Source organism: Cydia amplana, chromosome 1 (genome assembly GCF_948474715.1).
Source record: "Cydia amplana chromosome 1, ilCydAmpl1.1, whole genome shotgun sequence".
Taxonomy (NCBI): domain Eukaryota; kingdom Metazoa; phylum Arthropoda; class Insecta; order Lepidoptera; family Tortricidae; genus Cydia; species Cydia amplana.
In genome coordinates this window covers 15,581,484-15,596,326 of record NC_086069.1, presented here as the reverse complement: position 1 = coordinate 15,596,326, position 14,843 = coordinate 15,581,484, and the positions used below count along the sequence as shown (strand labels likewise).

Below are 14,843 nucleotides of genomic sequence, written 5' to 3'. Positions count from 1 at the left end.
TAATGTACATACGTCTCGTCTACGTGATCAAATATTACAATGCCTTTTACGAGTATACTTAGAAAACGTGCAATTTTGTCGTGTGATTTAGTCGTGGATGTATTTTTGGCGCAACTCATGCTAGACCGCCTGGTGTTAATGATAATTAAGACTATGCGATCAGCTGATGATGATCACTCTACATACCTTAGTACCTACCTACCGTCTTGCGACCAATGGTTTCTAGGGTGACGGTTACCAAACGATCATTCTACGAAAAGTAAATCTACGTATCGATGCTCTGCCTACTGACGTAATTAAATTCTGCCCAACGTTATTCTGCCAAAGGATCCGTCTGCGAATCGTTGTCTGCAAAACGACAATCGGCGTACTTTTTCTAGGGAAATCAATAGAGCACCCTTGAAAACAGCTACTCTGCATAATTAAATTCCGCCAAACGTAACTATCCCAAAGAACCCGTCTGCGAATTGTCTACGAAACGAAAGTCGGCGTAATTTTAGTCGGAGAATTAATAGGTATCTATCTAAACGCACATAGATTTACGATCAAAATAACGGGCATGAAGGTAACAACACTAACAACCATCAATGCTTCTTTGATTTCATATTTTTGTAAACTATGTTAATTAATTGGAATAGGATAATTTAATGTAATTGTAATAAAAGAAAAAGTCCTAGCAGCTGAGCAATAGTCAGTTAAACCATTTTGATATTATGTATATGATGAGACATATTTTTTTGTCTAATTTGCCTAACTCACAGACAAGACATCCTCTAGACTGAGCATAGTAACGCTACCCCCTCTGCCACTATATACGGTAGTTTTACGAGTCAAAGTGTCAGAATCCCGTGCCGTGATTGGTCCGTGTCTTTGAACGGACCAATCACGGCACGGGATTCGCTCACCTCGTCCCCCCGCACCCCCGTATTTTTGGCAGCATCGGTTTCACGAAATAATTGCTCTAAACTCCGTCTAGAGGATTCCTAGTCTACCTAACCTAACCTAACTCTATAATATTTAAAACTTTCGCGGTTTGAACACATATTAACTTAACTCACATTTATTTGTGTCGAAACGTCGATAAATAAAGGTAATAAAATAAATTTCGTGATAGACCCGTCTATAAATGTGAGTTGACTAACTCTGTTGGCTCATTTCTTTTACGATTAATTACGATGATTTTAGCCTTTTTTAAAAACAACGCACACTTAACCAAAATATTGACCACACCAAAATTGTTCTCATCAATTGGTTTCAAAGACATTTTATTTCCTACATTTTTCCCACTCTGACCCACTGGATTACACTGTGTATACCTGTATAGTGTATGGGGATAACAACTAGCGACATCTAGTATGAAAATAAGGAACATACAACACTGAACACCCTTCACGGTCCACACTGCAAATCCTGGCGCAGTTCATTGAACCGTTAGGGTACAGATGGCGCTTTTTGTATACCATCCATAATACCATGGTATAATAATATACTCCGCCTGGTACTCTATTCCGAGATTCGCGAATGACCTAACTGGCACTTGCCTACGTCATCATGCTGTTTACAGGTTCTCAAACTTTAAAATGTGGGAGAATTTTAACCAACAGTGAAAATTATTTTAACGGCATTAATTTTAAGTTATTCATGTAGAAACATAGTAAAATAAAACAAATCTATACTGCACTTTTCACTCCTACTCTTACAGTTCCGAATAGAGCAGCCAACCATTTTCGTAACAAAACATTAATTACGAAGCTTACGACGTGAAAAGTTTGGAAAACACTGCGACTGCTGACACTGAGCGAGAAGGAAATAACAATTAACACGCGTTCGACAAGGACGGTCGATCAGGGACAAAATGGCGGATTGTCAAATGTGACAGCGCTATCCTGTGTTGCCAGTAGTGTAAACAGAATTACCCGAACGTCTGAAATTTCTTTCGTGAATCGGAAGATATTGCTAACGAATAATTAAAAATGACGTGTTATTGTAAAATTTAAGATAAAATACATACAAATGAAAATTATTAAATTATAAAGAAATAAATTAACTTATTAACCATAGATATAATGTACCCATGTAACATGTTATGTTGAAATAAAGTGGCAATGTTATTGTGACGTAGGCAAGTGACACTCTGGGAAGAGAAGACCATGTTTTATTAGACCATGCATAATACAAAATAATGCAGTGCTTTACATCAATAGTTCAATACCTACCAAACATTTATTGATTGTATCAGATGTGTAAAGATAAAGTGTTCCGTGAACAAAGTTTTGTAAGGAACACTAAAAATGGTGTCCCATAGAGTCTGTGCGGAAAGAGAGTGGAATGTATAGGTGTCGTAGTCAGATTGTATAATCCGCCGTATTACATTACGGCTAGCCGTTTTACAAAACAGGGGCGTTTTGAAATGCGGCGGTTCGACGATTAGCCGGATTGTCATTGCGATACGTTCTTCAATATGGCGGCCTACGTTTCGCCGCATCGTATCTACTATTTAGATTGTAGAGTGACCATTGTTTCGGTCGCCTACGTAACCGGAGTTTGACAATGTTTGCAATTTAATTTATTTTTACCATGGTCCCACCGCACTACATTTGTTTCTTTTCCAAAACATTTCCTTCACAACTTAAATATACGGAGCCCTGCAAGCGGGGCTCCTATTTCTGGGCGGTTTGCCCTTCGGGCATCTGAAGCCACCTAACGAACCTAACCTAAGTACCTACCTACGCTTTTTCCCCCAAAGTGTAATGTTTTCACGGACGTCTCACTAAATCAATAGCTAGGTAGGTTAGGTTCGTTAGGTAGCTTCAGATGCCCGAAGGGCAAACCGCTCAGAAATAGGAGCCCCGCGAAGCGGGGCTCCGTCTAGTTAAGTTGCGAAGGAAATGTTTTTTGAAAAGAAACAGTCCGACGAACTCCAGATTTGATGGACACCCCAGCGTTTTTCATAGTTTGTTGTTGTTATGTCAGGCAGCGCCACGAGTGTTAAAAATGGGAACTAAAAACTGTCAAAGCGGCGGCTAATGACTCGCTGTATTACATTACGGCTAGCCGTCTTGAAGAACGTATGGCGCCGAATACATTCCGGCGGATTTTCATTCAGCCGCATTCAATCCGGCTAATCGTCGAACCGCCGCATTTCAAAACGCCCCTGTTTTGTAAAACGGCTAGCCGTAATGTAATACGGCGGATTATATAATCCGACTGCGACATAGGGCCCAATACATTCCACGACTCTTTTCTTTCCGAACAGACTCTAGTAGTAGTGACTGCGCTATATGGTTTGTGGTAACTCTATTTTCAAACGTGAACTTTTGACAGTTTTGACAACCAGGCTCCGTACATAATACGGTCTGCATAGCTGCATTACAGCACCACCTACTACAGCTGACAAATTCCACATTGTAAACATGTCGATCATTTCTATAAGATGTTTGACTTTTCAGCAACCCACGGTACACGAGTAAATAATTGATTACTGACCTTACTGAAGTACCCGACAACGTGGCAGCCCTCCTCATCGGCGCACGTCATGACGTAGAACAGGAACGGTTCCACGTCGTAGTATAACGTCTTGTGGTCGAAGAACTTGGCGAGCAGACACAGCTGCTGGCAGTATTGCTTGTGCTTCCGACCGTCTCCTTGATAATGGATTACTGACCTTACTGAAGTACCCGACGACGTGGCAGCCCTCCTCGTCGGCGCACGTCATGACGTAGAACAGGAAAGGTTCCACGTCGTAGTATAACGTCTTGTGGTCGAAGAACTTGGCGAGCAGACAAAGCTGCTGTCTGTATTGCTTGTGCTTCCGACCGTCTACTTGATAATTGATTACTGACCTTACTGAAGTACCCGACGACATGGCAGCCCTCCTCGTCGGCGCACGTCATGACGTAGAACAGGAACGGTTCCACGTCGTAGTATAACGTCTTGTGGTCCAGGAAGAACTTGGTGAGCAGACACAGCTGCTGGCAGTATTGCTTGTGCTTCCGATCGTCTCCTTGATAATTGATTACTGACCTTACTGAAGTACCCAACGACGTGGCAGCCCTCCTCGTCGGCGCACGTCATGACGTAGAACAGGAACGGTTCCACGTCGTAGTATAAAGTCTTGTGGTCCAGGAAGAACTTGGCGAGCAGACAAAGCTGCTGTCTGTATTGCTTGTGCTTCCGACCGTCTACTTGATAATGGATTACTGACCTTACTGAAGTACCCAACGACGTGGCAGCCCTCCTCGTCGGCGCACGTCATGACGTAGAACAGGAAAGGTTCCACGTCGTAGTATAACGTCTTGTGGTCCAGGAAGAACTTGGCGAGCAGACACAGCTGCTGGCAGTATTGCTTGTGCTTCCGACCGTCCACCTGCCACACGCTGAGTTTGTCCTTTCTGTACACCTGTCGCATAAATCAAACTTAACTAGTGATTATCGAGAAATGGGGTGACGCTGTCATTTTAATACATATTTTGTATGCCTGTATGGAGAGGACAGCTATCACCGTACCCAACCTATGTGAAATATGCTATAGTAACTGTAAGTTTTACCCAGTTTTTTTTCTAAATAAAACATCTTTTTATTCAAGTGTCTGTGAACATTGCCCTCATCGATATTCACACCTCCTAGGAGTTAAATAATTCTAGTGGTTGAAACAAAAATCGCACGCGTACAGACATCCGACAACATACCGGCAGCGGCAGGCGTACATGAGCAAAGTTTAAGTAGCATTAAAGGTAGACGTCCACATGGCCGCATCGCACGACTGCGGTGCGGATCAGTGGACGCACTTGTGTGACTTTCTATACAAGGAATACTATAATCCGTTGCGTGCGATGCGTCCGATGCGGCCCTGTGGACGTCTACCTTAAAGCAAAGTTGGTGGGCGGTTTTTTTTTGCTGTCCCAAACACTTTTTTTTTCAAATTTGGGATTTTTTATGTTTCTATCTTCTATCCTAATAGGAGAAAAAAAGTGTCCCAAAATTTCCATACATTTTTCGATCTTTCCATTACGCGACCGCCATACAAAGTCTATGAAAAATGGTGACGGAATGGAAAAAAAAACCTTAGGACACTTTTTTTCTCCTATTAGGATAGAAAGAGCTCGTGATTCTGAGTAGAAATAACATAAAAAATCCCAAATTGTTTGGGACAACAAAAAAAAAACGCCCTGGTACCTCGTCCCCGGGCGGGTGCCGCCACACGCACTTGGCGCGGTGCCGCTCGGCGCCGGTGGCGCTCTTGTGGTGGTTGAGGCAGAACTCGCACACGAACAGGCGGGGCACGCGCGCCGCGTCGTTCGGGTACGGCGACTGGTACCACACCTCCATCATGTACTTGCCCATCACCACGAACCTAACGATACAGGATAGATACGGAGTTACGTGTTAATATTATTACGTAACGCTACGCGAGAAAAAATCTCACTTCCTGGCCAAGGCAAGACGTAAAACTTTAGACGTAAAGCCCCAGATCGCATATTTATGGCCCTCACCTTCGGTTCGGGCCACAAACACCTGCGATCTGGAGCATTTACGAATTCACCTTCCTAGGTATGTAACTATAATTTCCTTTTTATTGTGGGACGTACCACATTACACTCCAATGCGTTGCGTACAATGCGTTGGACCGGCAATCCAAAGATGTGGGTTTGGGTCCCACGTTAGCCAGAATTGATCATCGTTAATTTTTTCATTGTGATTGACATCTGCATGTACAATTTGTAGATAGGGAGTTATTTACTTGACAATTTATTACGCATTTTAAGTTTCCTACTATATTATGTACTAGCGACCCGCCCCGGCTTCGCACGGGTTAACAAATTATACATAAACCTTCCTCTTGAATCACTCTATCTATTAAAAAAACCGCATCAAAATCCGTTGCGTAGTTTTAAAGATCTAAGCATACAGACAGACAGACAGGGAAGTAGAGATGGGCGCCGACCCCTAAAATCGCGGCGGCGGCGCGCCGGCAAATAGAGGCCGGCGGCGGCGTGACGCCGGCGGCGTGGCCATGGATTTTGATGACCTTGGATACCTATGGCTCTTTAAAATCATTATTTTTTTATGATATACGAGGCAAACGAGCAGAAGTAACACCTAATGGTAAGCGATTACCGTCGCGAGTAAGTGCGTTGCCGGCCTTTAATATGAGAATACGCTCTTTTCTTGAAGGTTTGAAGGTCGTATCAGTCCGCAAATACCGCAGGCTTACTCCGCAATCCACAATTCACAGTTTAGCTGTGCGAGGCAGGAAGTTTCTGGAGAAACGCACAAGAACTGTCAACCATCTAAGTGGTGAAAATAGAAGTCTTGTCTTGGCAGGGAAACAAATTCCTCGGAGCACTCCCCGTTGTACAAGTAGGTAGATGCCATGGAACTACATCTGTACGCAGCGCCAAGGAGTCAAGCCCATCTGAATTATTACGATGGCAACTGCCAAGTCGTCACTCTTCGTTGGATGTAGCCCAGAGGGAGAAGCTGGTACTGGGGTGCCCCTGCCCACTGATGAGAACAGTATTCCACGTGTGGGCAAAGTGCAAACCCGTGCCTTATAAAGTTGTAGGAGGTGGGCCGGTGTGAAATACTATCTCGATCTGATGAGCACATGGGCCGGTGTGAAATACTATCTCGATCTGATGAGCACACCAATGCATTTTGGAGACTAATTTGGCCTGACCCTCTAAAAGGCCGCAGAACTGAACTTCACTCGAGATGTCGTCGAAGATGTGAAGAAGTGATTTACCACTGAGCTTTAATTGGTTGAACCGGACATCCGCTATACAGCTCTCCCACTACGATATATATTGATATATCGTAGTGGGAGAGCTGTATAGCGGATGTCCGGCGGAACTAATTGTAGTTCGGCTCTCCCGTCATCCAGTGAAGAGCTTAACCAGAATATCGGCTTGTCCGACCGATGAATCATTTCCCATATGCAGAGACGGAAAATATGGCGTGCAGTAATTGTCCTGGATAGCTTTGACTCGAACGCACGAGTTCCCGAAGAAAGGGGCTCTAACTTCTCGCAAATCCTACCAATGTGCAGCGACTATGCTTTGGCAACTACCTATTCTTTTGAAGGACCTGGAGGCAAAGTTAAACTGGTTTTTGACGCGGTAGTCTAATTTACGAATAGAAATATTAATAATGCGTTATTTGTCGAATTATATCCACATATCTATCGTAACTAGATATTATATTGAAGTCTAATGCGCTCCGATAGCGACCCGTAACCCCCGCTAGTTGGCGCTGGAGTGCACGGCGTCACGCCGGGCTTTGGTCAGGCGGCGGCGGCGGCGCGCCGCGGTCGGACGGCGCGGCGCCGCCGGCGCGGCGCCCATAGCTACAGGGAAGCGACTTTGTTTTATACTATGAAGTGATAACTAAATTCGATAGTAGCGTCGGAGCTAAAATCTAGTGCAATCGGAAGTAGTGAACGAAATGCCCAAATGTAAACTCTGCTGTCGCGTATTGTTATCGGCTTTGACTTACTCTCGTCGTTAGTGTCAACGCCCATCTGTATCGGTCCCGCACAATTCTTCTTTTATGGTGATGCTACAACCTGATCATCTACCAACATTCACCAAAGAAAAGTTGCGGTTGACGGGTGACAAGTTTTAAAGGTTCACTGACACCTTAGGGTTGTATAAAGCATCGCAGCCATAATGTCTTCTAATTTTAAGTAGTAATATTACAATGTGTGCCATTTCTAAGCGTCTCGTCAAGTCGTCATCAGGTAGGATTTCAAGATCTTTAAGCCGCTGTTGGCTGATAATAAAGGCATATTTAATTTCATTCATTTCAGTCCTGTGTAGTAATCATAATTACCTAGTTCCCTTATCGGTGGGGATGTCCCCTAGCTCCTCTTCTATCTTAATAGCAGCAAGCGCTTGAGCCTCCCGGAACAGCCGCAGGTCGTAATCCGGCGCGAATCCCTCCAATATTGGCTCTCGTTCTTCGTTCATGTCGTCTCCGCCTGACGCTGCCAGCTTCTCGCGCAGCTCCTGGCTGCCCTTCCATTTGGAGCGCATATCCTGCAAAAATAGCCTTGTAAGGATTTCTATGGATAGGTATTGCTTTCGTTTTCATAATCACACACCACGCACGCTGACAAGTCCCAAGGGTCTAAATTTGCCAGCCGTAAAACGACTTTGAGACTTGGAATTTAGAATTTTATTTTGACTGTCGGCGGCGCGGCCACGCACCACGCGCCCGTCACGTGGTGGTACATCACGCTACTCACCTTGACCTTGAGCTGGTACGCCCGTTGCTCTATAGTGGGCATGGCGCGCGGCCGCTGCTGCATGTTGGCGAGCGCGCGGCGGCGCGCGGCGGCGGCGGCGGCGCGCTCCTCGGCCGCGGCCACGCACCACGCGCCCGTCACGTGGTGGTACAGCACGCTACTCACCTTGACCTTGAGCTGGTACGCCCGTTGCTCTATAGTGGGCATGGCGCGCGGCCGCTGCTGCATGTTGGCGAGCGCGCGGCGGCGCGCGGCGGGGCGGCGGCGCGCTCCTCGGCCGCGGCCACGCACCACGCGCCCGTCACGTGGTGGTACAGCACGCTACTCACCTTGACCTTGAGCTGGTACGCCCGTTGCTCTATAGTGGGCATGGCGCGCGGCCGCTGCTGCATGTTGGCGAGCGCGCGGCGGCGCGCGGCGGCGGCGGCGGCGCGCTCCTCGGCCGCGGCCACGCACCACGCGCCCGTCACGTGGTGGTACAGCACGCTACTCACCTTGACCTTGAGCTGGTACGCCCGTTGCTCTATAGTGGGCATGGCGCGCGGCCGCTGCTGCATGTTGGCGAGCGCGCGGCGGCGCGCGGCGGCGGCGGCGGCGCGCTCCTCGGCCGCGGCCACGCACCACGCGCCCGTCACGTGGTGGTACAGCACGCTACTCACCTTGACCTTGAGCTGGTACGCCCGTTGCTCTATAGTGGGCATGGCGCGCGGCCGCTGCTGCATGTTGGCGAGCGCGCGGCGGCGCGCGGCGGCGGCGGCGGCGCGCTCCTCGGCCGCGGCCACGCACCACGCGCCCGTCACGTGGTGGTACAGCACGCTACTCACCTTGACCTTGAGCTGGTACGCCCGTTGCTCTATAGTGGGCATGGCGCGCGGCCGCTGCTGCATGTTGGCGAGCGCGCGGCGGCGCGCGGCGGCGGCGGCGGCGCGCTCCTCGGCCGCGGCCACGCACCACGCGCCCGTCACGTGGTGGTACAGCACGCTACTCACCTTGACCTTGAGCTGGTACGCCCGTTGCTCTATAGTGGGCATGGCGCGCGGCCGCTGCTGCATGTTGGCGAGCGCGCGGCGGCGCGCGGCGGCGGCGGCGGCGCGCTCCTCGGCCGCGGCCACGCACCACGCGCCCGTCACGTGGTGGTACAGCACGCTACTCACCTTGACCTTGAGCTGGTACGCCCGTTGCTCTATAGTGGGCATGGCGCGCGGCCGCTGCTGCATGTTGGCGAGCGCGCGGCGGCGCGCGGCGGCGGCGGCGGCGCGCTCCTCGGCCGCGGCCACGCACCACGCGCCCGTCACGTGGTGGTACAGCACGCTACTCACCTTGACCTTGAGCTGGTACGCCCGTTGCTCTATAGTGGGCATGGCGCGCGGCCGCTGCTGCATGTTGGCGAGCGCGCGGCGGCGCGCGGCGGCGGCGGCGGCGCGCTCCTCGGCCGCGGCCACGCACCACGCGCCCGTCACGTGGTGGTACAGCACGCTACTCACCTTGACCTTGAGCTGGTACGCCCGTTGCTCTATAGTGGGCATGGCGCGCGGCCGCTGCTGCATGTTGGCGAGCGCGCGGCGGCGCGCGGCGGCGGCGGCGGCGCGCTCCTCGGCCGCGGCCACGCACCACGCGCCCGTCACGTGGTGGTACAGCACGCTACTCACCTTGACCTTGAGCTGGTACGCCCGTTGCTCTATAGTGGGCATGGCGCGCGGCCGCTGCTGCATGTTGGCGAGCGCGCGGCGGCGCGCGGCGGCGGCGGCGGCGCGCTCCTCGGCCGCGGCCACGCACCACGCACCCGTCACGTTGTGGTACAGCGGGCACGCGTCCCAAGTGAAGTGTCGGCCCGCTTTGCCACCTGGGGTAAATAGTGACCAGTTTTTTATTGTGGTTCATGAAAGACTAAAATACGTGTGTATATTACAAACCATAAGAAATTATGATCTCAATAAGCCACTTTCAAAGCATGAGAAATTAAAAAACATGTATTTTTGTAAATTTGATTTCATCAATGATGTCAAATATATTATTTTTCTATAGAACTATGCAATTAAACCTCTGTTGATTGGTTGTTGTCTTAATGGACAATTGTCCGTTTTATGCGACGATGTCTTGTTTTCTTGGGTTTAGCTGTCGGTAGCCAGATACAAAACTGGGCATAGTCGCGTAATACGGTCCTGTGTCAAACGTGCGGGGCAACGCTTCTCGCTGGGTTGCAATTCGTAAATGTTGTCTAAAGTTTTACGTCTTGCCTTGGCCAGGAAGTGAGATTTTCTTTCCGCTTAGCGACGTATATTATATAACTAACGTTTAAGCTAATCCGTGTTCCTTACCGAGGTGTCCGGTGGAGTCGCAACCGCGCACGGGGCAGCGCCGCTCGCTCGGCTGCGGCGGCGCGAGCTCAGCGATTGGAGACCGAGAAATGGGAGGACGGCCTTTCTTCTTTATCTCCTTACTGAAAAATACAAAATATCATCATATGATTAAAACAAGCCAGGTCTCTTTTAATCGGCAGGAATGTCCCTCGCAAACTTATTTTAAGGAAGATGAGGCGCTTCTTAGACTACTTGGTAGTGGCCCTGCCTACGAAGCAAGGGGTCCAGTTATAAGATTAGAAAGCCATTTTATTTTTATTCATTTTAATTTGATTATAAATCTTGATCTCACGTAATACGTACCTACTAGTTATACGTACTACGTATGTCTGTACAGTTTGACCGCAAGTAAACATCCATTGTTACCTACCTTTTGTCGTTTGATTTTTCATCAACATCAGAGTCGGTGTCCGTGGTTCTGGGCCTTGTGGCCGTGGCCATGCGCGACACGCGAGCTGACAGCGAGCGCGTCAGCTTCCGAGGCATGTTGTTCGCCTGAGACTCGCCCGAGTCGCTTTTACCTTTTTCAACCTAAAACAGGATAATCATTGCCATGGTATGTCCAACACAACTGTTGAATTGAATCACCTTATAGGTATTATATGGACCTATAAATGCTACTATCACTATGTCAAGTATGTCAATCATCAAGCTAAGCCTTAGTACGACCAAGGTCTGAAATAAATGATTTTTATTTTATTATTTAGTATTTAGACAAGATTTACCTACATTATTTCAAATATTGACACAAAATTTTATTGAGAAAAGCAAGAAATAAAGTATAATTTGCAATAGCAAAGTACAGATATGTACCTACATGCAAATGACAAAATGCATAGGCATTCAGTAATCTGTATAACAGAGAAAAAAATATATTTCAAAATAAAGGTCAGAATAGATAATGTAATAGCTTACTTTATTAGCTGACGAAGGTGGTTTTGTCTTTCCAGTTTTAATTGGCTCCTTTTTAGCAGTTGGTTCACTATCACTTTCGGAAGAAACGGTTTCTGCTGAAGATTGACTCGAGGAACATGAAGAGGCGCTTTTATTGTCCACAACTTTTTTGGAGGGGGGCCCACTGGGCCTACTGCCACTTCTACGTTTTATATTGTCTTTGGAATTTGAATCATCATTTTCTGCAGCTGTCAATGGTGATGGAGGAGACGTGTCCTTGTCCTCGCTAGATTTCCTGGTACCTCTTTTATTTTTCGGTGAACCTTTAGGACTCTTTGATGATTTGCTCTCTGATTCAGATTCTGAGCTGTTGTCAGGAGAGAATATACTCTTCTTTTTTTGGTCATTTTTTGTTTGCTGTTTGGTCATGGTCTTAGGTATTGGTTTAGGTGTTTTAGCTCCTGCTGCTGCTCGAGGCGGTTTCCCCTTAGCCAAGACACTAGCTGCTGATTTAGGTTTGGTAGAAGAACGTCTACGGGGTGGTGCAGGTTTTGGTGGGTCTGGCTTGGGCACATCATCATCGCTGGATGATGATACTTTTTTATTACTTGTTTGCCTAGGTTTTGATTCATCCTTCTTTTTTGGTGGTTCTTCATCAGGCTTAGCGGGTGATTTAGGGGCAGGTTGTGCAACTGCAGGTGTGTCTGAGGTAGAAGATTCAGAGTCAGAGCTGCTTGACCCGGACCCAGAGCTGGTGGAAGAGCTGCCGCTGCTACTTGAGTCTGACGAGGACCCAGAACTACTGTCTGTGCTACTGTTGCTCACCTTAAAATTAATATTTATATAAACAGTTTACAATAGTTGAGTAACTTGGTTATAAATTTAATGGCTGGTATTTAACTGATCACCACCAGCTATAAAATGTAAAATGAAAAAAAAAACATTTTTATTGCCAAAAATAGTCATTGATCACCAAAATTAAAACTCCATTTTAATTGAAATGATAATCAAATTTATTTACATTTTGCTATCCTATTTGAGCCAGAACGCTTATGGTGACGTCACACACGTGGGAGTTGACGGGTTAAAGCAAATAACGCCAAACTAATCATTGTTAAGTTAGTAAGAGAGATTTTATTTATTTAGGGTAGGTACCAAAGTATTTTTTGGAGGTCATTATAATTGGGTACTTTCCTCTACTTAAAATAAATTATTTCTCACTGTGCATGAAATAAAACACCAGATAATTATTAGAAAAACATAGACAGCAGTTATTTTTAAACACAATTTCTATTTAATAAATTGGATTGAAATATAAAAAGTAGGCCAGTTGACCGTGACGTCACTACACATGATTTCATATAAATTCCATATTAGCAAATCGTTTTGACAGTTCTAAAAAAGAAGCTGATTTGACTAGTAGGAAAGTAGCCAATTGTAGCCAAAGTTAATTCGAAATAAGGTCATAAAGTTAGTTTGCTTTCTCAATTCTATTAGAGATTAATTTTTTTGCTAAATGTTTTTTGTTAATTTGTTAATCTTTCACATGGTATCCTACCTAAAACATTTATTATGTACCCTAAGCAACTTTATTAAATATGTATTCCAGATTTAGCACCTACCTACTCCAAGTTATTGTATTCACTTATTCCTCCAGTCCACTGATCTAATATTATAATATGTGGCTTATTTTTTTGCATCAGCAATCTTATTAGAGACACTGAGATTTACTAATGGGTAATACTACATTTATTGTAAATAAGAAAACAGGAAGCTGGAAGATATAAGTAAAACTATGTAGTTACTGATCAAGAATTATACACAGTAACATTGTTAAGGTTTGTATTGAGTTGATCTAAATTACCTGCTAAATTACCTGTGGCACATTTGTAATACTATTACATCCTATTTATTTATTGCATAAGGAGGAGCTAAAGCTCATAAGCATAAACAATAAATAACAAAACAGTTCTACTCACATCAAGATTTGTCATGTTTTTAGAATTAAATTTAAGACGTCTAACACTAGACACTGTGAAAAAATGGCTGTTTTTCAATGAGCAATATTTTATATGGCCATTGCGAAACTAAATTCATAAAAACAGACGCCTAAATCACCAGCAGTATTCCTAAAAATACTATAACAAGAAAGGCATGAAATATAACAATAATAATTTTATTGTACGTAGGAAACCAAACTGTCAATGTCACTGTCAAATGTTTACTCTGTTTTTTTTTATGGCATCGGCCATAACACACTATCGCACCGCATCGCGACCTTGGTGCGTTGCACCCATAAGTGAGAGCGAGAAAGTTCCTCGCTCTCACTTATGATTTTGACCTTGAACGGTGCGGTAATGTGCTACGGCTATTAGGCTTACTAGATACAGACGCATGGAATTAGATATCATCCTGTTTCCGTACGGAATGACAGGTGGGAACAATGGGAACAGGACGTTGCCCTATACGCGGATTAGCCTCTCGCGCGAGCCACGAGACGAGCCGCGACCCGCGCCACGAGACGCGAGTCCACCGCTTACACTCGCGTTCGGCTTGTCATTCGGTTATAAACCTTATGTCGTGCCGTTAGTGTTGAAATATATTAGCTCGACGAGCTTGCGAGCCACGAGACGAGCCGCGAGCCCACCGCTTACACTCGCGTCTCGTGGCGCGGCTCGCGGCTCGTCTCGTGGCTCGCGCGAGAGTCTAATCCGCCTACTAGACGTACGTAACGCTGTCTCGCTTGCACATATGATTCCGTACGGAAAATTCTGTGCGTCTGTGGTCAGCCTATCCTCTACGTATGTGTAGAGATGGTGTAGAGCGACGTCCCGTTTCCACTTGTCAAGTTGTCATTCCGTACGGAAATCAAATGAAAATTCCGAACGTCTTTGGCCAGCCTAGAACAACCGGTCAAGTGCGAGTAGGAATCGCCCACCAAGGGTTCCGTACAATTTTTTTTACCAAGCTATATAGTATTCAGATTTTTCCCTGTACTTGTAGTGTAAGACGATATTACTTGCCAAATTTCATACTATAGTTCTAGGTCAACGAGCGTCAGCGATGACAATGACATGTATGTGGGTCAACGGGAAGAAGTTTGACTTTATCAGTTAAGATAAGATAAGATAAAAGATAGTTTATTCAAGTAGGCATAATTACAATGCGCTTATGAACGTCAAATAAAGCTAGGTAGACCGGCTCCAACCCTACACCTCTGCCCCGAGAAGATTTAAATCCCCCCTCAATTGGAGGAGGGTATCCCAATATGGGACCGGCAACAAACTCGGCGGGACACATCTTTTCAAAAATAATTACATCTTATAATTAACATGCATTACGAG

At 46.3% G+C, this 14,843-nt stretch overlaps 1 protein-coding gene across 1 annotated transcript in view; it reads right to left on the bottom strand.

Moving 5' to 3' along the window:
* LOC134648969 (histone acetyltransferase KAT7) overlaps window positions 1–13,538 on the bottom strand; it is a 32,825-nt gene extending 19,287 nt beyond the window's left edge. The window contains exons 1-8 of the mRNA XM_063503643.1: window positions 13,479–13,538; window positions 11,521–12,324; window positions 10,976–11,136; window positions 10,564–10,685; window positions 9,895–10,088; window positions 7,831–8,036; window positions 5,176–5,353; window positions 4,205–4,399 (exon numbers count right to left, since the gene is read on the bottom strand). Of these exons, the coding sequence (XP_063359713.1) occupies window positions 4,205–4,399; window positions 5,176–5,353; window positions 7,831–8,036; window positions 9,895–10,088; window positions 10,564–10,685; window positions 10,976–11,136; window positions 11,521–12,324; window positions 13,479–13,493 (1,875 nt within the window). The 5' untranslated portion in view covers window positions 13,494–13,538. The remainder of the gene's footprint in view (window positions 1–4,204; window positions 4,400–5,175; window positions 5,354–7,830; window positions 8,037–9,894; window positions 10,089–10,563; window positions 10,686–10,975; window positions 11,137–11,520; window positions 12,325–13,478) is intronic.
* Window positions 13,539–14,843: the final 1,305 nt, after the last annotated feature.